The sequence below is a fragment of the Crinia signifera genome, chromosome 2, assembly GCF_055691185.1.
Source record: "Crinia signifera chromosome 2, ASM5569118v1, whole genome shotgun sequence".
Taxonomy (NCBI): Eukaryota; Metazoa; Chordata; class Amphibia; order Anura; family Myobatrachidae; genus Crinia; species Crinia signifera.
The window spans coordinates 116,155,009-116,180,843 of record NC_139218.1 but is presented as its reverse complement, the minus strand read 5'-3'; the positions used below and the strand labels follow the sequence as shown (position 1 = coordinate 116,180,843).

The window sequence follows — 25,835 nt, the reverse complement described above, 5'->3', positions numbered from 1 at the left end:
AGTCTCTGTTGGTGCTGGCTTATATAGCACTAAGTGATGACAACCACGAATGGTTGTTTTTTTTTTTGTTGTTTTTTTTTCTTACAACTTTATTTAAAAAATGTGTTTTTTTTTTTTTTCTTATTAATAGCAGCCATGAAAATAATCTTAATTGAAATTCAATTTAAGTGAAACTATAGTGAAAATGGTGTTAAATTCCTTATGTAGAGCCATTAAATCGCTCTGTATATACTGATTAGACCTAACCATATATTATTTAAAAATTTGTGAGTATATTATTTAGTGTATATTTATTTCTCGTGGACTAACTATTACATACTAATTGGATGTGCTATGTGATATATTTAGTGCATACTATGATTGTGAGCGTAACAATTTTACTGAACTTACATTCACAAATAAAGAGAATAATTGCATTTATACTGCATCAATACATTATCGCAAATTGTGTATAAAAAATAAACTTGATGAGGAAGGATAAGTAGGAAATGAATTGGTAAGGAAGGATAAGTGGGAAATGGATTGGAACAAAGAGGATTAGAAATGAATTTATAGGAATGCTACAACATCGATTCCCTCATTCAGGCCATTTGGTGTTAGGGAATTAAGAGTGTATATCCAGAAACTTTCTCTCTTGATGAGTTCTGAACCTCTGTTGCCACCCCTAGGGTTTGGTGACACTTTCTCTAAGATGGTGAATGAGAAATTTTCCTTAGTTACAGTTGACCCATGTTTTTCCAGGTAATGCCTAGGAAGGCTGTGTATTTTAACTTTATTTTTGATATTGCGCATATGTTCTTGTATGCGAATCTTGGCTTGTCTGATGGTTTTTCCAATGTATTTTAATCCGCAGCCGCAGGTGACCATATATACAATGTGGTCGGAGTTGCAAGTCACAGCCTCTTTAATGGAATAGGTCCTTCCATTATCGAGGGTGGGACTGAACGCTGATCTATCAAGAAATTTACAACAAATACATTTGTTACAGGCCATCACTCCTGGTTTTTTACTCAAAAAGTTATTTTGGACACAAGGTTTACTAGAATCAGTGGACTTCAATTTACTTGGTGCTAGCAGGGATTTCAAGTTTGTCGCCCGTCTGAAGACAACATTTGGCTTAGGGGGTAGGTGTTGACCAAGGACGGGGTCTCTCAAAAGAGTGCCCCAATGTTGTTAGAGGATTCTTTTGATGGTTCTGTTTTCACAGTTGAATTGTGTGATGAAAGGCTTGCAGTTCATGATTTTCTTAGGTTTCTGCATCTGTGTAAGGAGCACATCTCTTTCTTTGATTGAGGCATTATTTCTTTCTGTATTGATGAAATCCTCTTTATAACCCCTTTCCAGGAATCTTGCATGTAATAATTCCGACTGTGACCAATAATCTTCAATACTGCTGCAGTTCCCCCTAATTCTCAAAAACTGAGCATAAGGTACGCTATTTTTCCATGTGGGATGGTGGCAGCTTTCCGCAGGAATGTAGCTGTTGGCATCAACAGTTTTAAAGTGTGTCCTGGTAAAGATCTCTACATCAGGGATGCCTTCAAGTTCTAGGTCAAAAAATTCGATTTTCTTCCGATCAGACTTATACGTAAACTTGAGATTGTAATCGTTTATTTGGATCTGGGCCATTAACTCAGTAATGCTGGCTTCATCCCCTTGCCAGATGAACAGAAGATCGGGTACTTATGTAGTATCTGGGCTGCCGATTTTTTGATTGTATGCCTTAAGTTAAGGCATACAATCAGATGCGATGCGATGCGATGCGATGACCCGATTTTTCCATAGGATTCAATGTTAAAATGGACTGAGTCCATTTTAACATGGAATTCAATGGGAAAAAGGGGTCCTTTTCATACCCCTACTATCCAAGTGGGCATGGAGTTGGATATAAACCTGTGGCGAGCGTAGCGAGCCACCGAGCCCGAAGCGTGGCGAGCGAAGCGAGCCCCGCGAGGGGACGGTATTCTGCGTCCCCTCGCGGGGCTCGCTACGCTCGCCACGCTTCGGGCTCGGTGGCTCGCTACGCTCGCCACAGGTTTATATCCAACTCCATGCCCACTTGGATAGTAGGGGTATGAAAAGGACCCCTTTTTCCCATTGAATTCCATGTTAAAATGGACTCAGTCCATTTTAACATTGAATCCTATGGAAAAATCGGGTCCATCGCATCGCATCGCATCGCATCGCATGCGATATGGTCGGGTGCGATGCGATGGACCCGATTTCAAAATCGGCAGCCCAGTTACTACATAAGTACCGAAGATCGTTGATGTATCTTCCATACAAGACAATATTATCTTCAAACTGTGTACCAAATATGTGCTGATCCTCCCAAGCTCTCATATGTAAATTTGCATAGGCAGGGGCAAATTTAGTCCCCATTGCCGTACCTTGTTGCTGGAGATAGAAGTTGCCTTCAAATTCGAAAAAACTATGATTCAATATAAATTGAATGCTTGTAGTCAAAAAAGTTATCTCAGGTGGACTCATATTGGGATCATTCAGCAGGATGTTATGAATTGATTCGAGGCCCTTTGAGTGGGGGATGGAAGAATACAGTCCTTGAACATCAACCGTCAACCAGCTGTAGTTAGATGACCAAATCTTGCCTTTTAGTAGCTGTAAGACAGCTGTACTGTCTTTAAGGTGAGAACGGTTCTGTAGGACATATGGTTGCAAACACAAATCTAAGTAATGCGAGAGATTAGCCGTTAGAGAGTTTACCCCAGCAATTATAGGGCATCCCGGGGGATGCATGGAATCTTTGTGAACCTTCGGAATATGATAAAAAATTGGTATTGTTGGAAATTTTACCATCATATAGTCAAATTCTTCTTTGCAGATGACACCTTTTTGAAGGCCAATGGATAAGTGATTGTCTAGTTCTAATTGGAATTCATTTGTAGGGTTGCTGGGCAGCTTGATGTATGTGGTCTCGTCATTCAAAATTTTGTTTGCTTCAGAAAGGTAGTTGGTTCGGTCCTGTAGAACCACTGCTCCGCCTTTGTCCGCTGTTCTTATAACGGTATTGCTGTCTTTGCTCAAAGATTTTAATGCTTTATTTTCTTGGGAACTTAAATTGTAAACAGTGTGTTTCCTCGGTTTTATCTTCCTAAAATCCTCTCTTACTGCTTCAAAGAAGACATCCAAATGACTCCCCCTTGATTCAACCGGGTTTTTATCAAAATTGTTGTGATATATTAGCGCCCTCTGAAACCCCACTTTCTTTTTTCATATATATATATATATATATATATATATATATATATATATATATATATATATATATATGTGTGTAGAGCAAGAAGTGTCCGATTTATTCAGAGCAACCAAAATGCCACATGTATAGTATAACAGTTGCATGCCAGGAAGTAATGGAAGCTAAGTTAGCAAGTCTCACACAAAACAGCCCTATAAAGTCTGACAGCTGGTTTAATTCCATGAGTTATAATCAGCAATGTTTAAATTAACTAAAAAGTAGAAAATTAGAGCACATTTGTAATAAATAAACATAAAAAAATATTTCTAACCATAAAAGTGGGTGAAATATATATATATATATATATATATATATATATATATATATATATATATATATAACTATTACAGGTATCGACCTGTCAAGCACAAGGACATTTGTTGGGCTTTGAAAAGATGTGTTGACGGCGCGTGTACACACAGTGGCTTGCAAGCTCCTGCACATACGGAGCATATGGAGCATATAGAGCTTGCCTAACCTGCTTACCCTGCTCTTGCCCTTGCTGTGGATCGGCTGCGGGGCGGCCAGGACGGTGTACTCCCGCGAGGCGCTGCTGGGTCTGGGGTGTGGTGGCGCCATGCAGGGAGAAGTTGGAGCAGATACTGTCCCGGGGGTTGATGGAAGCATTCCCTTGCGGACCCGGCTAGCGTTGCCAGAGGAGAAGTGCTTCCTGTAGTATCCGCAGCATGCGAATACAGCGTGGTGCGATGCCCGCGGCTGGGAGAAGGGGCAGTACGTACGGGGACGCAGCAGAGGCTGTGTCGCATGAGCCCCAGGAGAGATCAGCATTGCATGGCCATACAGGAGGGCAGCAACAACTGGAGCAGGTGGCAGTGGGTCAGGAGGAGTGGATGGAGGCCCAGTGGCAGGCATAAATGGCATAGGAGATCTTCTGGCCAGTAGCCAGGGTACAGGGAGCTCCGTAGGGTGGTTAATTTTGTTGGCTGCTGGAAATGCTGCCCGCGGGGATAGAGGAGGAAGAAGCGTGGTAAGAGGTCTGGAGTAAAAAGTAGACTTCAGTTTTGTCCTTTAAAACCCCCTCTGCCTAGCCTGTTTATGGCAAATGTTCAATCACTGCCGAGTAAATAGGATGACATTGATATGGAGCTGGCTAGTGTATCCCAGTCATCTGAATTATGAGGTTTTTGATATTTTGCCATCGAAAAAACGGTTCCGCAGTACAAAGCGCATGCTAAACAGCTTTTTTCCAATTGCTGTTCGCATGCTAAATGACAAAAAATGAAATGGGAAATGTTCTTTTATTGTTTCTTGTGCAGGTACTTGTGTGTAATTGATTGCAGTGTATTGTTAATAACAAATAAAGTATTCTATTCTATGTTACTTTGTCAAAGGTAATGACATGCCATTCAGTATTTCTACATTCAAATCATAATGGCAGATAATGGTTTTGTGATTTTATTATTTACCAAGGTATATACAGGGTGATTCAAAAGTCGCAGTACACCCTTTTGTTTCATAAATTGTGAAGGAAAATGGGAAAATTTAATACTCCAGTAAGTTATGGGTGAGGTGGGCTATATTTTACGTACCGAACATATATATTTAGTTTTCCCATTTCCTGCACAGTTTTTGAAACCAAAGGGTATGCTGCAACTTTTGAATCACCCTGTATGATCCGTATAGTCATATATGTTATAAGACTCGTACTCTATAATAATAAATCTGAGAAAGATAACCTTAAATAAGGTGTTTATTTTGTGAGAAACATAAATCACCCACACTGTGAGGATCCAGGGTTCATGTATGCACTCAAGGTCGCCTAGCCTAGCTCTCGTATCCGCCTTGAGAAAGGCAGTGTTTACAGCTGTTCATGGCACCCACACAATAAGGCCACAATAGCAAGGTACAAAATGCACCTTTATTTCATATTATCAGTACATATGAAAACCATAACCACACTGCTAACACTACACAGTACAGGTAGCACTACTATATAACACAGCACACACTAACTACTATAAGCACCACACAAAAATGAACACTCGCCCCCCCCCCCCCCCCCCCCCCCCCTTTAGCGGTCAAAAAGTCACCTTGGGCAGTTTCTGAACTGGGGCCCGGCATGGGGCGAGGCTCTTGCAAAATGCTGGTTGCTGGATGGGATCCACAGAGCCGGGGCCGAATGCCCACCGCTGATCCTGGTGAGCTGGATGCAAACAGTGGTTGCTGGATGGGCTCCACTGAGCCGGGGCTGAATGCCCACCACTGGTCTTGAAGGTGATGAGTCCCAGCCACTTGGCCTGTTGGTGCTGGAGGGGCCCTGGTGAGCTGGATGGGTTCCTCTGAGCCGGGGCCGAATGCCCACCACTGATCCTGCAGGTGATGAGTCTTGGCCTGTTGGTGCTGGAAGGGCCCTGGTGAGCTGGATGCAAACACTGACTGCTGGATGGGCTCCACTGAGCCGGTGCCAAATGCCCACTGCTGATCCTGCAAGTGATGAATCCCAGGCCGCTTGGCCTGTTGGTGCTGGAGGGGCCCTGGTGTGCTGAATGCAAACCCTGGCTGCTGGGCCTGAAGGTGATGCTGATGTTCTGGTGAGGTCTGAAGGGGCCTCAGTCCCCTCCAGTCTGCCCCTGCCTCTCAAGGTCAGGGATCTTGAATAGATGCAAAATGTTCTACCCTGAGTTGCTGTTTTCAGCCCAATTTATCCTTGAGTTCTGCATCCGGATTGGTTGTTGCTTGAATCCTCAGATGTAAATGACCCCTGAGTTCTGTGTAGGGATTGGCTGCTGCTGGAAACCTGGAAATCTTCAAGGTCCCTGGAGTTCTTTGGCTCCCTGCTGGGCTGGTGTCTGTAAGAAGCCCAGGTAGAACAAAAGCCAGGTAATTGTGCTGATAAGGGGGTGCGCCAGATGGGACGTCAAAACAGACCCTTGTTGTCGGTCGTGAGGTCACAGCCCATTCATGTTTGCTGTGAGGGGGGTTGAGATAGGGGGGTGTCAGCTGCCTGCATTTCTTGCTTGTCTCATACACCCTTAGCAAAATAGTTCAGCCCCGCATAAGGCATGTCCTTCCCAGGCCTGAAAATGCCTGGTGGTCACTGGGCACTGTTTAGGAATAGGTGGGTGTCTGCCCCCCTGTGTTGGGGTGCAAGCCTGTAGTGCTTAGGGGGGGTCTACCCACTGACGGTTCGTCTCACACACACAATCTCAAATACTATGCCATAAAATACAGTATATATAGGCCCTTATTCAGATCTGATCGCAGTACAAATTTGTTCTCAAAATGGGCAAAACCATGTGCACTGCAGGTGGGGCAGATGTAACATGTGCAGAGAGAGTTAAATTTGGGTGAGGTGTGTTGAAACTGAAATCTAAATTGCAGTGTAAAAATAATGCAGCCAGTATTTACCCTGCACAGAAACAAAATAACTCACACAAATATATCTCTCTCTATACATGTTACATTTGCTACCACCTGCAGTGCACATGCGTTTAACCATATTGAGAACAAATTTGTACTGCGATCAGATCTGAATAAGGGCCATAGTCCATTTTTTGATGTGTATAGTATACTTTTTACACAAACCTTCTTTTTTCTTTTATATTTCAATGACTGTGTCTATATATGTGATTTTTTTTAATCATATTATTAAATGTTACATTTTAAACAAGTGCATTAATTAGCAACAACTTTTCTCTCATTTCTTGTACACTACCTTACTGTTGTCCATTACAGCACCCCCAATGACAGCATATTCTTATGTTATACCTGTGCGGAATAATGTAACTCTAGTTTTCTGTCTAAAATTATATACAGCATGCCTATATTCTTGGATATATATTTATACTTATATATTTATACTTGCTTATGTATGGAAGTACTGATAATTTCATTTGCATTTTTGTTGGATGTGGGGGTGGGGGGGTACCTTTTAGGTAATGTCTTAAAAGAAGAAATACAGAAATAGAATTTCCTGAAATGCAATGTACAATTGTGATTACTGCATTTAAAACTCAGTAATATTAGTATTGGAATGTAAATATTGCAGACATTCAAAAATGCGCATGACAGTGGCCTTGAAAAAATCCTGAGCAGTGAAGGGGTTATAAAAAACAAGCTGTAAAGCAATATAATGCCAGAGGTGAATGCAAATGCCGGCTCTATTATGAATTCTGGGATTTATTCAGAGACAACCACTAACGCAGTGGTCAGGGTATCTCTGCATAAAAGATGTGTGTTCTGTTGCACCATTGATCATAGACCAGTGGTAGCCAACTCCAGTCCTCGACTGTACCAACAGTTCACATTTTCCAGACAACCTAGCTCAGTGGTCAGGGAACTCGGTCCTCATTACCCAGCAGGTGCACAGGTAACCCAGCAGGTGCACAGGTGTACTAATTATTTAAAGACACATTTTATAAGGTCCGCAGGTGGAGTTAATTAATTCACTTGTGATTCTGTGAGTTGACCTGCAAAACATGCACTGGGTGGGGTAATGAGGACCGAGTTCCCTGACCACTGACCTAGCTGCTGCAAAGATGCAATCATTACTCACGAACACATTTAAAAGATCCACAGGTGGAGCTGATTACTTCACTTATGATTCTGTAAGGAGATCTGGAAAACATTAACTGTTGGTTGGTAGCTAACAAACATGTTTTTAATACTTGCATTAATTAAATTAATGTTACAGTGAACACTAAATTGTAACCTTAAATTCTTTATTAGTAATGTAGCAAATAAGTAAATGTATGTCTTATTTTTTAATCCAAGGATGAATCTATAAGAGTGCAAAAAGAATTAGAGAACCAAGTGGCTAAGGAAATGTCAGAAAACCAAATATTATTGAGGAAACAGCAAGATCTTGTAATTAATCAGGAAAATCTTCAGGTAATTTGTTATATGTTTTTATGTAGGTTTACATATTATGCTCACCTCACCCCCTCTCTGTTTATATTTATTTATTTCACTCACTTTCTTTTTATCTGTCCCTGTCTCTCAATAATATGCTTAAAAGAAATGCTAACCTTCTAATGGGGCATACACACAGGGCAACTAAAGACCCATTTCTTAGCGATCTGACTAGATCCCTTAGAAATGAAGCACGGATTGCTCCGTGTGTATGGCCCATGGCAATGCATGGTCCTGCTTATCACCATCGCCTGATAGATTATATATATATATCTATATATATATACTGCATGCAGTATATATCTAGTGATCGCCTGTGTTCTCTCTTCAGAGTAGCTGTGACAGATTGCTCAGCTGGTGCATCGCTCTGTGCTAAGCGATCTGCATCGCTAAGCACAGATGCTCAGTGGCCATGTGTGTACAGTGCATACATACAGTATATCCTGTTTTAGTTTACAAATAAGTCAAAACTTCATACCTGATGTCTGTCTATTCATTATTAGCAGAAAATGCAGAAAATTAGCATTCCTTTTGGCCATAGTTTTGGGGCTGTTTATTATAGTGGAAATGCAGGGACATGTGTTGCATAAAGAGCCCATTACAGTTAAGGTTATAAAGACTAAAGTTACTTTTACTTTACTGTATGGTTTTGGACACAGCTTGACTAGTACGCATGTGCATCCATTTAAAGATGGGTTTAGTTAATGGAACCAAGCGCAGAAAACAAAAATAAACTTTGTAAAGGATAGAACTGTGCAATAATGGGAGCAATATTATATCAATAAAAAGCCATTTATTGGTACTTGTTTCCTAGCACGGCCACACCGATTCTAACCGATTTCCCATAGGGAACAATGTTAAATGCCTCAATTTACCCAAATGAACAGGGAACAATGTTAAATGGTCCAGAAACCCCCAAAAACACCCCAGAACAGTGAAATGGCCCCCCAAAATTAGTTAACGCCACCCCACGATCAACGTGAACCCGAAGCGTGGCGAGCGCAGCGAGCCCGTGAGGGGCGGCGGTACGCGTCCTCCGACCTTTTCATACCCCCACTATCCACGTCGGCGTGGAGTTGAGAATAGAATAGTGTGGCGAGCGCAGCGAGCCACCGAGCCCGAAGCGTGGCGAGGGGACGCGGATACCTTCACAGTTATACGTGTCCCCTCGCGGGCTTCACAGGTGTCCGTGGCGACGCGGACACCTGTGAAGCCCGCGAGGGGACGCGTTTACCTGTGAAGGTATCCGCGTCCCCTCGCGGGGCTCGCTGCGCTCACCACGCTTCGGGCTCGCCACACTATTCTATTCTCAACTCCACGCCGACGTGGATAGTGGGGGTATGAAAAGGTCGGAGGACGCGTACCGCCGCCCCTCGCGGGCTCGCTGCGCTCGCCACGCTTCGGGTTCACGTTGATCGTGGGGTGGCGTTTACTAATTTTGGGGGGCCATTTCACTGTTCTGGGGTGTTTTTGGGGGTTTCTGGACCATTTAACATTGTTCCCTGTTGATTTGGGTAAATTGAGCCATTTAACATTGTTCCCTATGGGAAATCGGGGGCATCGCGTTGGGACCATTTAATGCTTATTTAGCCGCATGCGACGCGACCGACGCGATTTTTTAACTTTTCAATGCATTTCAATGGGAAATCGGGTCCATCGCGTCGGGGGCCATCGCATACCACTATTAAGGGCACAAGATCAATGCGATTGTGGCCGTGCTAGGAAACAAGTACCCATTTATTTAATTGTGTCCAATAAATGGAACAATATCCTAATATATCATGACATACAATATATAAATGGACAATATAAAAAACAAAGAAACAAAAAACAATTACACAACCGGTTGTGATATAGTGCTTAAAAGAACATATTATTAAAAATGGTCATGGAAATATGGTTATTTATACACGTTCTACTTATAATTTGGGATAAGTAGATAAGCAGAGTGGATTTTGCTTAGTCCTCGGTATTTTGTTAGTGAACAGTTCTGTGTCACAGATAAGCAGTTTGTTAGTATGCAATTCTGTGTCTTAAATAGGACACCACAGAGTTAGTGTTGTTAAATATCACCGGTTTGAATTTGTCCAACGCGTTGGAGGTTACGCGTTGGAGGTTACCAATTACTAAAGTGCACTGGAGGGATACCTTCATTGGTACAACAACCACATCACACTTCAGAAAGCTCACTCTGGATAAAGTTGTCACAAGGGCTAATGAGCATCAACAGCTGGGAGGCTTGAGAAAAGGAAGGTGACACTGTATAAGATACCCCTGTTTATGTCTGGCCAGACATATAAAATTGGACAAATTCAAACCAGTGATATTTAACAACACTAACTCTGTGGTGTCCTATTTAAGACACAGAATCATACATTAACAGGGAAGTCCAGGAACAGAGCATTTTGTCCCTGAACGAGAGGGTCAGATTGGCAACCCTGATCTAAATTAGTTGATCATACATGTTTGTGTGATGGTCTAATCAGGAGCAGTTTAAGAGATGAATGGACCCAAGTGTAGGCACTCTGTGAATGTGCCCTCCACTTTTACAATGCAGAAGAGTATGCCAGGTCCCCAGAAATATGGTAACCAAAGTTAGGGGTAAATTTACTAAGCTGCTGACTTGCAACTTGGCTGGATAAGAATGTATTTAAAGAAAAGAGAGAGGACTGTTGTTCAGGGACCGCAGTTTAAGTCCTCTCTCTTTTCTTTAAATACGTAAACGTGTTACTGTTTGGGATCTGCACCCCCACTAACCGATTTAATAAATATGGGGAATGGATCTTCGGATCATATAAACAAGATTACTCTTAGTGTGCAGGCATGCCCCCAGCTCCGACAAGGAGCAACCCTCCCATGGATATGAATGTAAGCAGATCTGTTTTGGCTGAAAAATGAAGTTTATTTAGTAAGTTGCCATGTTCTCAAGCTTCGTGAAGTGATTCTTGCTTGGCTGCCGAGTTTGCTGGCAGCCAAACACTGCCGAATATGATGCATGCACGGATCAGGGAGAACCGTGCAAAGCTTCTGTATGTAAAAATAGATAATGGCATGGGGTCCCTCCTCCTAAGCGTATCCAGCCCTGGGCTCTTTGAGCCAGTGCTGGTTCTAAAAATACAGGGAAAAATTTGTGTAGAGATCTGCCATATTATAAGAACCAGCACCGGGCTTTTGCCCCAGTCTTGGTTCCAAAAATATAAGGAAAAAGGATTTAAGGGAACCCCTTATTTTTAAAAACACTAATGGGTTCCAATAGTCAGTAAGGTAAAGCCACAGCAGTGGATATGTTTATCTTGGTCTCTGTGGTCAGGATATTACACCCCAACTATCATGTCCTGGCCAAGGTTCCTGTGGGGGGTTGGGAATGCCAATAAAGGTGTCTTGATTTTCCCTAGATTTATTATGAATCACTGGCTGCTAATTAACAACACCTGTGGTTTCCTGTTTTATGTTTGTTCAGAACAGAGGGTCAGGGTTCTTAATGCCTTTTTGCAGCTGGGCAATTGGCAAGGGTAATGTGGGGAACTATGCTAGGGATCTCAAAAATGTACCTGCTTTGGGAAGCCTATCTGTTGCCTGCTTGAAGGCCTGCCATACTGTAACCTCTGAATTGCCAATCTGTCCATCTTTTTTTTTTTTTTTATAAATACTTTATTAATTTTTTCTTCCAATGAAAATATAAAATTATACATACAGTGATGCATAAGATTGATACATAATAATACAATCGTTCCACAATATTATACAGGCAATAGCTTACATCCTCATCATCTATCATCATAATTGTTGTGTATATTTTACCTCCCCTCTTTCGTTTTATTGGCTGTTTTTATCCGAAAGCCTCCAAAATATTATCCTAGCTACTTCTTTATTTCTCATCATAATTGTTGTGTATATTTTACCTCCCCTCTTTCGTTTTATTGGCTGTTTTTATCCAAAAGCCTCCAAAATATTATCCTAGCTACTTCTTTATTTCTCTATTTAGAATGGGTTCCTTCCCAGCCGTATTGTTTCTGAGTTATACCAAGTAGTTGTTTTTATTGCTTGTCTTAGGGATTCTTTTGTTATTAAAGTAAGGTTTTTAATATATGGTGACCAAATGGAGTAGAATTTCTCTACTTTCTTTTCTTTATTTAATGACATTTCAAGCCAGTCCATATGAAACAGATACGAAATACGAGGTTCTAATAAGGTAATACTTAATGTGTTATTTGACACCCACTGAGATAGAATTGTCTTCCGAGCTGCGGCCGCTATTTTTGGCAAAAAAATTTTTTTTCCCTGGGATAAGTTCCTTTCCCTTGTCTGTGTCCCCAATCTGTCCATCTTGTACGCTGTCTGACTGCTATAAGTAAAGAAACATACTTATCCAGTGTATGTGATTCTTGTCACACTTCCCTATATCCATTGTAGATTAAACCTTGGAATATGGAGATTTGAGACCCATCACATTAAATGTCAAAACCCTAACCATAACATATACAGTACTGTGCAAAAGTATTAGGTATTTATGGAAATTTTTATTTTAAGTATTAATAGTTTATTTATTTTTAGCCCTTTGCCTTCACTTCTCAAATACACCTTCACACAGTATTTGAAGGAATTCAGCAGGGTTTTTGTTCCAAGCATCTCAGAGAAACACAAATCTTTTTTGGATGTAGGCTTTCTCACATTCATCTGTCTCTTCATGTAATCCCAGACAGACTTGATGATGGTGAGATCAGGGACATATCATTGTTTCTAAAACTCAGTGTTTTTCATTAAACTGAAGATAGTTCTTAATGACATTGGCTGTATGTTTGGGCGTCATTGTCTTGCTGCAGAATAAATTTGGAGCCAATCTAACACCTCCCTGACAGTATTGCATTATGCACCACGGTTCATATGATTTTGTGTATAGGTAAGTTGCTTGGCTATTTTTCCATGTCGAAAGTATGGCTTTGTGACCAATATTTTTCCATAAGGACCACTTCTGTCCAGACTTGTCCAAACACAAATGGGTGTAACTTGGGAACCCTGGTCCTGAGCTAAAGGCACTGCTGGACATCTTCCAATTTTAAAAGGAAAATAAACATGATGTGTTGCATCTGATGTACTAAGTATCCTTGGCCGACCACTAAGTCTATGTTTCTCAGTGTTGCCTGTTTCTTTGTGTTTCTTCAAAAGAGCTTGAACAGCACATCTTGAAACCTCAGTCTAAAAATGTACATGATGTTACAATGTTATTGTATCAATCATATGAATGGGATGCTGTCAGGATCCCAGTGTTCATGGTACTCTCAGAATGCTGATTTCAGCATCCCAACCAATGGGTCTCACTGCTAAGTACTGAGGTTAGGTTTAGGGTTAGGCACTAGGGTGAAAAAGGGGTAGGCTGCAGTAGAAGTTTAGGCTAGGGTTAAATACTTAATGGGATACATTGGGATTCTGAACGTTATTGATACAGTAGCATCCCTATTTGGATATGTCTTTTCTCAGTGATGTTAAAACAACTTATTGTCTGTGCCAGAAGATAAGTCAGAATTAGGTCCTGTGTGATTTTGAGAATTGCCCATGACACAGTCCTGACTGGAAGGAGAAAAGAACAGAGGGAGTCAGGAATGTGCCTTTCGCCGGTGGGCAGAAGGGAGGCCCTTACTTCCTGAAAGAATCAGCCACTACAGTAGACACAGTCCTGATTGGAAGGAGAAAAGAACAGAGGGAGTCAGGAATGTGCCTTTCGCCGGTGGGAAGAAGGGAGGCCCTTACTTCCTAAAAGAATCAGCCAATACAGTAGACACAGTCCTGACTTGAAGGAGAAAAAAACAGAGGGAGTCAGGAATGTGCCTTTCGCCGGTGGGGAGAAGGGAAGCCCTTACTTCCTGAAAGAATCAGCCACTACAGTACCAACCTCTCTGGCAACCAAGGGGCAAGTCAGGTTGGCTAAACCCAGTGGGTGCTGTAAGATTAGAAGTTCTTTGACATGGTCGCATCAGATGTGACCATTTCAGGGAAAGTCCAGCTTTGTGTGGTTGCATCTCATGACCACGTCAGGCAAGTTTATCAAAATTCTGTTGTTTCCTTTGTAATGGACTTAATGTTAAAATCTGTTCATTTAGTAAGTCATAGATCCTCAAATAAACTACTCCTAAGACCTGTGAGTTGGTTTCCCTTTATGCATTAAAAATCTTATAAAATCTTATAATACGGTGTTTGTGGACTTCTGGTTCCTGGTGCGTGGCTGCTGAACACGGAGCTCCGACAGACCCCACCAGCTTACCCCTTCTCAAGACTGTCCTAGCCTCCACCACTGACCGCACCTATCTCCCTGTAGTCCAGACACCTCCATGGACTGCTTCATGACACCTGCAGTCATAGGTAACGCGCCCCAGCCCTGCCAGAAGAAACCGTATGCTGAACCCGATATGGTGGCGGATGGATCCACGCTGCTCACCTTTGCATCCAAGAAGTCGGCGGTCGAATACCCCGAGGGTAACCAAAAGGTATGCCGCTCACCCAACTGCTCTCACAGGCCATTGCAGACATTTCCTCACAGCTCATATGTCTGACACACAGAGTGACTATCACTGAAAACCGCATAGGAGATCTTGGCTGTTCTCTGTCACTGAATTGCTGACTGGATGAGTAACCGTAGCTCCTTTACTGACATCTCTATAGACACCACCCTCTTCTACCCATATTCTCCAGGATCTCTACTACATACCCCCCACTTGATATTCCACACCACATCAGAAGTAATGTATAGTTTTGAGATTTTTATCAAGCATGGCTTCTAACTAACCGCAAACTTCATAGAAGCCCACTGCTTTCACACCACAATCCTATCTGGGGCAACCCCACCTTCCCTCCATCTCTCTACAACCATTTGTTCTGCAAATGGAGAGATAAGGGTCTTAATAACTCATCCCCGGGGTTTGATCCAGGTGGACAAATAAACCCTTGTTATACCTTTGCGAGGAATACCAGTTACCATCCTCCCACTTTTTTATGTACTCCCAAATCAGAGATTACTTTAAGACTCTTCAACGTCTTCGGCCTTCATTAGCCACATTATTGATCTCTGACCCCTTCATAGAATCATCACCACTGCTGCTTCACACCCATTCAGAACCAAACCACTGTATTACCTCCTTACCGAACCCACCTCTGATTCCAAGTGGAAAACTCTACACGCACAATGGGCGGTAAATATGCCCTCCCTTCTCTCCCCAACAGCACTTCACTCCCATTACTTTACCACAATGAAAATCCTCAATTCCTCTTACATCCAAAAAGTACATTACAAAACAATCCAGAGAGCTTATATTTCCCCGGCGCGCTTAGCCCATTTCGTCCCCATGGCTAATGGTGAATGCACCAAATGCCATGTCTCTAAGGCTTCCTTTTTCTACTGCCTGAGATTGCGGAACAATTCGGCATTTCTGGAATAAACTTATTAACCACATCTCTTCCCTGTTCTCTGTAAAGATCTCTCCTGACCCCCTGGCCTGCCTATGTGCTAATTTTAGTAACTGGAACTTGGGCCACCACAAATCTTCCATATATCCGCTGCTGACCATTTTGGTCACGATTGCGAAAAATATTATCCTCACCCACTGGGTGTCCCCAACATCCCCCTCGTTAGCAGAAATTCAAGTGAAAATACTTCAAATACAAAATTTTGACAGGTGCTATACTCACTTCTGCTTCAGGAGTTCTCAAATTTTATAAAAAATGGGGTCCCTATAAAGATGCCCTACCCCTACCTACCCAAGACCAAATATTTAAAGCCTTTGATACCACCAAATGGTTCCTATATAGACAACTAATATCCGCTGCATCTTGAATGCCTACCTCCTGCCGTATTGAGCTCCTGTCTGTTGGTTGACCCAGAAAAATCATCTACCACATTTTACTTCCCTTCTTCCCTTCCCCCCCTCTTTCCTTGTGTACTCACACCTATCATATCTACTTGTCTTAAATCATTTCGTTTTTTTTCCTCCTCTCTCTCTCTCTTAATGTGTCATAACCGTCTACAGTTGATAATAATTTGATATCTTGAAAGAAGACATGATGCAATCTCAAAACCACTGACCTCTTTGATTTGGTCTGTTGATGTTATGTTATTCTTTTATTCATACTGTATGTCTTGAATTTGTAAAATATGACTACCTGCATTTTCTATTTAATATTATTGCAATGTTATTTGTTCCTACGGACCCAAGTCCCCACTTTAATTTAACTCCGGAGACGAAGATGGATAATAATTATAAAAAATGTCTTTCTTACCTTTCACCATCCTGACTGAATGTACTTTTTTACGTTCTATATCTGCTTTACCCGAAACTGTGGTGTAATTCATTTTACTGCTCGTGTTATATTCTTTAATAAAAAGATAAAAATAAAAAATTAATATTTTAATACATTTATTATAATTCATTAATTAATAGCTAAAATACAGTTCACATTCGACATGACATTATCATTGCTTGAGCTAGATGATTCTGAGATCTGAATAAATTACAGTAAATTTGTTATTCCTAATGCAAATAAACTGCAATTTTCACATGTTTTCATGGCAGTTCCTTATTTCCTTATTTACTCAGCTAAATGTATATATCATTTTTATAGAAACAGTTTCAGAACATTTTAATGGAAAATACTGATCTAAAGAAGTTGGTTGGAGATTTACAGGAGGTTCAAGTTCAGCTTCAAGACACATTAAAAAGCAAGGAGGTAGGAAAATATGCACAGCCTTATTCCGTATTCCTTTGCGTCTGCCTATCAAGGCAGTCTATTCATTGAAGTCTTCGTAATTCAGAATATACAGTTAATGAGTCCTTGCAGCTTTATCCAGGGTAAAGGTGCTTATACACTTACTGTATATGATTTGAGCACTTTTCTCCAGATTCCGACTGATCCGGCTGAGAAATCTATTGAAAAGTGCCCAAATCTAATGTGCCTAACCTCGATTCCTATCCAATGCGCTGTCCCGTGCGCACTAGATCAGATTCGGATGTTGCGAGTGCATGAACTCAAGATTTATCGGATCTTGAAGCACTTGCTGAGGTTCGCATATGATACATCGCATGCTAAAGGACCACATATGATGTATTGTATGCAGTCCAGCCAGTTGCTGAGGTAGTTGCAAGCAGTTACAGAGGTTTCACATGCAAGGCTGTAGTCAGAAAATTCACAATATAAATAAAACATTTTTTTTTTTTTGACAATTGCTTTTTTTTTCCCGCTTAGGAAGTAATAGATCATCTTAATATAAAAATAAGTGCTTCCACTGTGGATGTAGAACATTTTTCTAGAGAAATTGAAGAGCTGAAGACTAATTTGAACCAGACAAAGTCAGTTTACGTTTTATTACAAATAAATAAATGAATGATAACTTATACAAACAAATTATAGCTAATTAATAAAATGTTTAATTTGCTGCTTATATTTATTCTGGATTCACCTTAATATATTTAATATGTAATACAAGAGGGGTTTGGTTGTGCAAACAGCCAAAGAGATTTCTTTGTGGAGGCACACTTTTATGACATTAGTGATATGATTATATATTTAAAACATAATTTTATTAGTACAGTATCTCGTAGTTGATAAAGCTGTCAACAAATATTTACCCTGTAAATAGGCTTAATTAGATAATAGTAGGCATGGTATACATGCAACAAGGGGTTTATTCTGGTTGATTCGCAACACCCCCCCCAACCCCCCCCCCATAAGCATAACCAGCTACAGGCTCTTTGAGCCAGTCCTGGTTTCTGAAATACAGGAGAAAAAGAACTGGGATCTCCTGTATTTAAAAAACAACAACACTGTGATTGGTCCTGTTTAGAAAAATATGAGGGACAAAAAGAGTATTTTTGTAACCAGCCCCGAGCTCCAACAGCCATCTGGCTAATGCCATAGCATTGGGACACTTTAGTAGAAGGTCTCCAGGCCATAGCAGTATCTCTGTGGCTCTTCAGCCCAGGTTGGGGTAACTGGGGAAATGGGGACCACCCCAATAAAAAGGTCCCCATTAGTCCACCCCCCTTGCACACCTGGGCGGTGGGTACTGGGTTCATAGTTTAAATCAAAGGTTATCAAACTGTAGTAGTCAAAAATAGTGATTGTGGATTCCAATCATAAAATTTGTGGACAGACAGAAGCAAATTCTATCCCTCGCCAAATAACTAAACTGAAGAATGACATATAAACACAATTTATTTAATTTTATATTTTTCTCTAAAGTACTCAATAAGAAACTATTGTACTGTGGGTGCCACAAAATTATTTCTGATACTCTTTGATTTGAAAAAAAAAAAAAAACTGGAAACCACATGTTTAAGAGGAAACCACAAAGATGACTCCAATTAACTTTGCGGTGAGGGTGATTTTGCCAGTTCCCATAAGCGCTAATGTTAAACGCTAAACATGGGCGCCTATTGTGGGAACCACCCATATATGCCCCTGTCAGTTTCTGTGCTCAAACTCTAGCGCTGAACTCCAATGGAGCTTGCCACTGATAGGCTGAGGCAGAGGCGTAGGGAGGGCGGAGCACAAGCTCCGGGCGCAGAAAGGTCATAAGGCGCCGGAGCCATGCAACGCAATGGCATCCCTGCCCTCCCTGCTTGCCATAAGCCCTAAGTACCCACTGCCGGAGAGAACCTGCTGCCGCTCTGTGCTGGCGGCGGCAGCAGGGAGAGAGGCAGTGGCTTCAATACGGAGGGTGCAGCCTTTTAATCTATTTAAATGATGCTGCATGGGCAGCATTGTCGGCGGCGCTGTTCTGCCTCCCCCTTCCCAGTCAGCGCGGTAGTTTTAGTTGTCCGGCTAATCCAGCCTCCTTGCCTGCCCCTCTCCCCTCCCCTCTCTGATGCTGCCGGCCGGGGCTCGACGCAGGACCCGTGCGGCGTGCTGCTGCTGCGAGGTGAGTGAGCCCAGCTCTGACCAGCCTGCAGGAGAGATGGCAAAGCTGGGACCCAGCACCGACCAGGGAAGCACCCAGCGCCGACAAGGAAGGACCCAGCGTCGACCAGGACATATACAGCAGCACTTCTGCTTGCTTAAGGGTGAGGGGGTGAGGGGATGAGGGGGAGGGACACCCAAAACAACACAGCATGTACTCAGCTGGTAGAGGGGAGAGGATGAGAATAGGAGGAATAAAATGCACTACCCCTGTTTCTCCCCCCTCTATCTAACTTCTCTCTCTCTGCCAGCCTGCCTGCTTCTCTCTCACCCCCTCCCCTCCATCTATCCTCTTTATCTCTAATTAACTACCTCCCACGTGGGATTTCAGATCACTCACCAGTCATGTTGCAATTAGCGGATAACACAGAAGTAGGGAATAGACTCTGGAAATGCCACCCTAATTGGTTGCTGCAAATGGGCCCGGATGTTGAACTTGGTATAGAATGGTTAGAGTACTTTCAGAGAAATATGGATTCCGCCGAAATGAGTATAGTATGGGATACGGGAAAAGCGGTGATGAGAGGAGCCTTGATCAAACGAATAGCCCAAATAAAAAAACTGACCAGGGAGAAAAATAATATTTTAGAACTAGAAAGTAAAAAGCTAGAAATAAAATACTGGCAGAGTAAGTCTGAAATAGATAAATCGACATGGTGGGCAGCCAAATCAGCTTGGGTTCGGGAAAGCCAAGAAAACGCTATAAAACAAGCCCAGTTTAGCTCAAACTATAGATATTTCCATGGGGACAGGGCCGGTAGATATATGTCTTACCTGATCAACAGTGAATTACCCCAAAAGAAAAATAATATAAGTAACATAATTGATAAACAGGGGGTCCTAATAGAGGATACACAGGGAATTGCCCGGGCTTTTTCCCAATATTATGAAGAATTATATTCTTCTCAAATTAAGAGAAATATAGAGGAAATAAGTCACTACCTGGAAGATATTCCAATACCCAAGGTAGAAATGGAGGATATGGTGGCGCTAGAGGGCGATATACAGTTAAGTGAAATCAAGGAGGCGATTCAAGCGTTGCCAGGGAGTAAAGCGGCAGGTAGCGATGGTCTACCGGCTGAAGTGTATAAGAAATATATTGACGTGTGTGCCCCTATATTATTGCAGACATTTGGGAAATGTTTGGAAGCTGGAAGTTTGCCAAACTCTATGGGGGAGGCACTAATTGTGGTGATATACAAGGAAGGAAAGGACCCACGACGGACGGAATCATATAGGCCAATTTCTCTTATAAATACTGATGCCAAAATATTGGCAAAAATTATAGCGAGAAGAATTGAGGGAGCAGTTGATCAGCTCCTAGACGAGGATCAAGTGGGATTTCGAAAGGGGAGAAGCACGGCAATTAACATCCGCCGCTTCTTCACAAATGCCCAACTGGAGGCACCCCAATCAGAGATGGATCGGATGGTTACACTCGACGCAGCCAAAGCTTTTGACTGCGTCGAGTGGGAGTACCTTTGGGCCGTGTTGAGCAGATTCGGATTCGGACCAAAAATCATCGGGTGGATCAAAATGTTATACCAATCCCCAATGGCTAGGATCGTGGTGAACGGTTACACCACGGAACCGTTTGGATTAACCCGGGGAACTCGTCAGGGGTGTCCCCTGTCCCCGATCCTGTTCAACTTGGCCCTGGAGCCCCTTGCTTGTAAAATTAGAGAAATAGACAGGAGGGAAGTTCCAGAGTCAGAGGGTTTAGATAAAAAGGAGATCATCTCTCTGTATGCCGATGATATGATGATATTTGCTGGGCATCGCACGCGAGCGCTACCAATATTACTCCAAACTATTGAAAAACATGGGCAGTACTCAGGTTTAGTGATCAATTGGGAAAAATCAAATATAATACCAAAAAAAGGCTTAGCCATTCATCAAGTAATAAATAAGGAGCTTAAATGGACTGATCAGGTGGAATACTTGGGAGTAACGATCTCCAATAATCCCAAAGACTATATCAATAATAATCTGATACCTGGGATCAAGTGGTATCGGGAAAAAGCTCGGGCATGGCAAAAACTACCATTAACGGTAACAGGGAAAGTTAATCTAGTGAAAATGACGGTATTACCGAAACTATTGTATATTCTCCAGAATACTCCTTGCCATATTCCAGGGAAAATATTTGGACAAATAGACACTATAACCACGTCATTTATATGGGGGAAAAAAAGGGCCAGATTAGGATTAACCACCCTCACAAAGACAAAACAACTTGGGGGTTTAAGTCTTCCAAATTTCCGTTTATACTATATGGCAGCTCAAATTTCCCAACTCCAGGGTTGGATAAATGTCCAAATAGAGGGACACAGTAAAACTCTGATCTTACAATCCTATGGAAACATAGATCCAAAACAGCTTTTATTAGTATGTGATAAAATGAAACCAGCAAACATGATTATGTGTTTGATCTTTAAGACCTGGACCGCAGTCCATAAGCTCTTGGGCTACGAATGGGTAGACCCAGAAAGCCCAATATGGGTTAGTAGAATTAATAACAAGGATAAAAATAATATGGCCAATATGATCGAGACCAAGGAAACCTGGGAAAAAGTAGGCATAAAGAATATTGATCAGATATACCACGAAGGAAATTTAAAAAGCTTTGCCCAGCTTCAAAGGGAATATAATCTCCCCCAGGAATATAACTTTCGATATATACAATTAAGAAATAGATTAAAAGAAGCCCTAGGAACCAAGGAAATAATTATTCAGGATTCACCGATTAAAAAATTATTAAACAGGGAGAGGAAAGTAAAAATAGCCGAGCTGTATAAAATATTTATCACCGCTTTACCAGTCCCACAGATAGAAAATATTAGATCTAAATGGGAGCAAGATATGGGTAGATTCACCGATATGGAATGGGCCCAAGCAATATCATCCCTTAACCGAGCTACTAAGTCCATAAAATTTCAACAAATTCAGTATTTCATCACTCATCGGGCATACGTCACTCCAGTTCAAATCAACCTCTATGATGGGAGCAGAAGTGCCATATGCCCTAAATGTAAGAACAGCCCTGGAACGTTTTTTCATATGATTTGGCAATGCAACGCAATAAAAAAACTTTGGGAGGAGGTAATAGCTATATTAAAGGAAATAGGCTGTAGGGAACAGGATATAGACTGTAGGCTATGTATTTTGGGTATAAAAATGAACCACACAAGAGGGATGGAGGGTGATATGATTGAATGTTTGATTACACTTGTCAAGGTTTTAATGGCAAGGAAATGGATGGCAAAAGATTGCCCGAAAAAAGCAGAATGGATTAAATTGGCGAACGACACTATTATACACGAAAAACACATGCACTTTAACAATAAGGATAAGTTGAGTAAATTTTTGAAGAAGTGGGATAAATGGTTGAAATCGAAATACTACTGCACTTTAATATAAAATTTGAAAAAAAAAAAAAAAAAAACATGGATCAGACACGGTGTGGATGTAAGGACAAATATTGCCAATAATTCGTTAATCTACAATACAAATTGTAAAAAAAGCCCAAGGGATAAGGTAGGGAGGCGGGGTGGGGTTGGGGGGGTAATTGCAAGCATATACAGTAAGTAATAGATATTCCTAGATACAAATCAAATAAAAAATAAAAATAAAAAAAGGTGTTAATTTGTGATGAATTTTCAGAAAGAAAGTATATGTAAAAAAGTGTGCTGGAATATTATATCTATGAAGATGTTTGAAAAGTGTCTTATGTTTTATATATTGTAAATGTTATATATATGCAATTTTAATGGGAAAAAAAAAAAAATCTCTTTTTTTTCAATAAAGAAATACTGAATTAAAAAAAAAAAAATCCTCTTTATCTCTCCCTCTCCTGCACTCTCCCCCCTCCATCTATCCTCTTTATCTCTCTCTCCTGCACTCTACCCCCTCCATCTAACCTCTACCTCTCTCCCCCTCCATCTAACCTTTTCTCTGTCTCTTTACACCCGCCTCTCACTCACTCTTCATGTAACCTCTTTCTCTCTCTCTGCTGCAATCTCTCCATTTGCCTCTCACCCCTCCCCCTCCATCTAAATTCTCTTAGAAGGAGGGGGGGGGTTGGGCATCAAAACATGCCCTTGCTCCGGGCACCCTGGCACCTAGCTACACCGCTTGGCTGAGGTGAGTCCTATTGACTGACGTAACTGGGATTTCTGTCTGAGGTGCTGCTTGTGGAACTATGCAGCTCCTTAGTTCACTGGGTCCGGGTTCTTTGCGTTTTGATATTTTAACCTCTTGTATGCCTACTTTGGATGGAAGAGGATTGATCTACACTCGAGAGGGTGAGTATAATTTTTTTCAGGTCCCTACTGGATTCTACAGGACAAGGGGACCAAACCTACGTGTCAAGATAGGTGAGTATGTATGTGTTGCATGCAACATATACATACACATACTCACCTATCTTGACACACTATTAGGAGACACGTATGTTCAGCAAGAGCACATATGTGCAATAAGAATGACCACTTTATTTAGGAAAACCGAGATACTAAAAGGATATATGTAATAAAAATCACATCACATATCACCATTTTTTATTTATACTAAATGTTACTTAAGAGAGAGAGGTAATGATAACTGTTGTCCCTGCAAGTTACACCTCAGGCATGTATGAGGAGTCTTTCAAATTTATGAATAGAAAGAATTTGACACTGCGTATGCAGAGCCTGACAGAGGTTGCAGGAGTGGGATTATAAAATGCCTCTCCATAGCCATAAAGTGTATAATAAAGAGGACTGCAATCTGCCACGATAATGAGTCTATCGTAGTATTTTACTGTGACATATCCTGCATTAGGCTATTATTACATAGTGGGATACTGTACATAAAAAGGTATGAAGAAATTACTGTTGCTACATCATTTTATGAAACATGGGGGGTTATTCTAGTCCATTCTTTCTGACAAAATCCTTCTTAGATGGACAAAACCATGTGCACTGCGGGTGGGGCAGATGTAACTTGTGCAGAGAGAATTAGATTTGGGTGGGGTTTTTCTTCAAAATGAGATCTATATTGAAGTGTAAAATCATGCAGTTCGTATTTTCCCTGCACAGAAACAAAATAACTCACCCAAATCTAATTCTCTCTGCACATGTTACATCTGCCCCCCTGTAGTGCACATGGTTTTGTCCATCTACTGTAAGAAGGATTTTGTCAGAAAGAATGAACTAGAATAAACCCCATGGTTTTGATAAATAGGCAACCATGTCTTTACATCTCGGGCAACCGATCATGTAATAGGAAAGCTGTATCTTTCGCCTCACTCTCAAATATGTCATTGGGTACTTGTTTCCTAGCACGGCGCCCAGATTATGTACGTACGGCACTGTAGGGAAATCGCATCGCATGGGCCATTATAGCGGCATGCAATGCGATTTTTTCATGTATTTTTTTCCCCCTCCTTGTACACCACTATATCGCATCGCATTGCATCGCATGTCCCGCAAAATTGCATGTGATTTTATAGGGTGTGCGATGCCATGACTTTAGGTATACAATAATATGATTGTATGTCCCAAAAATAGATTTAACGCACCCCCCCCATCCACGCCACCCCGAAGCGTGGAGAGCGCTGCGAGCCCCGCGAGGGGCGGCGGAACGCGTCCTCTGACTTTTTCATTACCCCACTATCCACGTCGGCATGGAGTATATTTTATATAGTGTGGCGAGAGCAGTGAGCCACCGAGCCCAAAGAGTGACGAGCTCAGCAAGGGGACGCGGATTACTTTACATGTATTCCGCGTCCCCTTTCGGGGCTCGCTATGCTCGCCACGCTTTGGGCTCGATGGCTCGCTGCGCTCGCCACACTATATAAATTCAACTCCACGCTGACGTGGATAGTGGGTTAATGAAAAAGTCGGAGGACGCGTTGCGCCGCTGCTCGCCACGCTTCTTTGTGGCGTGGATAGTGGGGGGGGGGGCGTTAAACCTATTTTTGGGACATACAATCATATTATTGTGTACCTAAATTCATGGCATCACACACCCTTTAAAATTACATGCGATTTTGCGGCCGATGCGATGGCCCGGGGCTAAGAGAGCAGTGAATAAATTACATAGGAAAATCTCATCGCATCCCACATCGCATGGCCCTAAAATGGGCGATGCGATGCGATTTCACTACGCAGAATAGCCCACTAAGCAAATAGCTTAGTGGGCGCCATTTTAGAAAACAAGTACCTGTCATTGCTTACTGTACTTTTGTTAGTTGCATATGTACAGTATCTCCCAAGACTTAGGGGGGGGGGGGGGGGTATTCAATCATGGGTCACAGCTGTCGAGCTGGCCCAACAGAACAGCGGAGCACTCACGGATACCACAGCAAGGTCTCCCCCGCGGCACTTCCAGAGGAATCCGGCGGTCAGCACAGCGGCTTGTCGGCTCACGTCACCTGCTATCAGAATCGCGTCAGTTGGGCCACGCGGAAATTGTTCCTGCAATATTGCCAGTGTGGATTGTTTTACACCATGTGGTTTTGAGTCCACCACTGAGGACTTTTATGGTATGCTGAAGGTACTAGTGATATATCGCATTTTTAACCAATAAATATATTGTTGATTTGACAATACTACACTATTGGGCGCCCCTTTTTCATCTTGTTTGTTGTAGATTGTAGTGGCGTTGTCTCACGGGGACTGAGACTGAAAAAGGGAGCTGCGGTTCAAAGATTTTTAGAACAAGTGTCTTTTTGGACTGAAATCCCCAGTATTTGTGGTATTCTAATTAACAGGTGTCA

The 25,835-nt window shown here is 41.9% G+C and overlaps 1 protein-coding gene across 8 annotated transcripts in view; it reads left to right on the top strand.

The window, feature by feature from the left end:
* SYCP1 (synaptonemal complex protein 1) overlaps positions 1-25,835 on the top strand; it is a 276,938-nt gene that overhangs the window by 140,031 nt on the left and 111,072 nt on the right. For all 8 annotated transcript variants that reach the window (XM_083172734.1, XM_083172733.1, XM_083172735.1 and 5 more), the window contains exons 16-18: positions 7,994-8,110; positions 16,742-16,846; positions 17,363-17,466. In XM_083172734.1, coding sequence (XP_083028860.1) covers positions 7,994-8,110; positions 16,742-16,846; positions 17,363-17,466 — 326 coding nt within the window. The remainder of the gene's footprint in view (positions 1-7,993; positions 8,111-16,741; positions 16,847-17,362; positions 17,467-25,835) is intronic.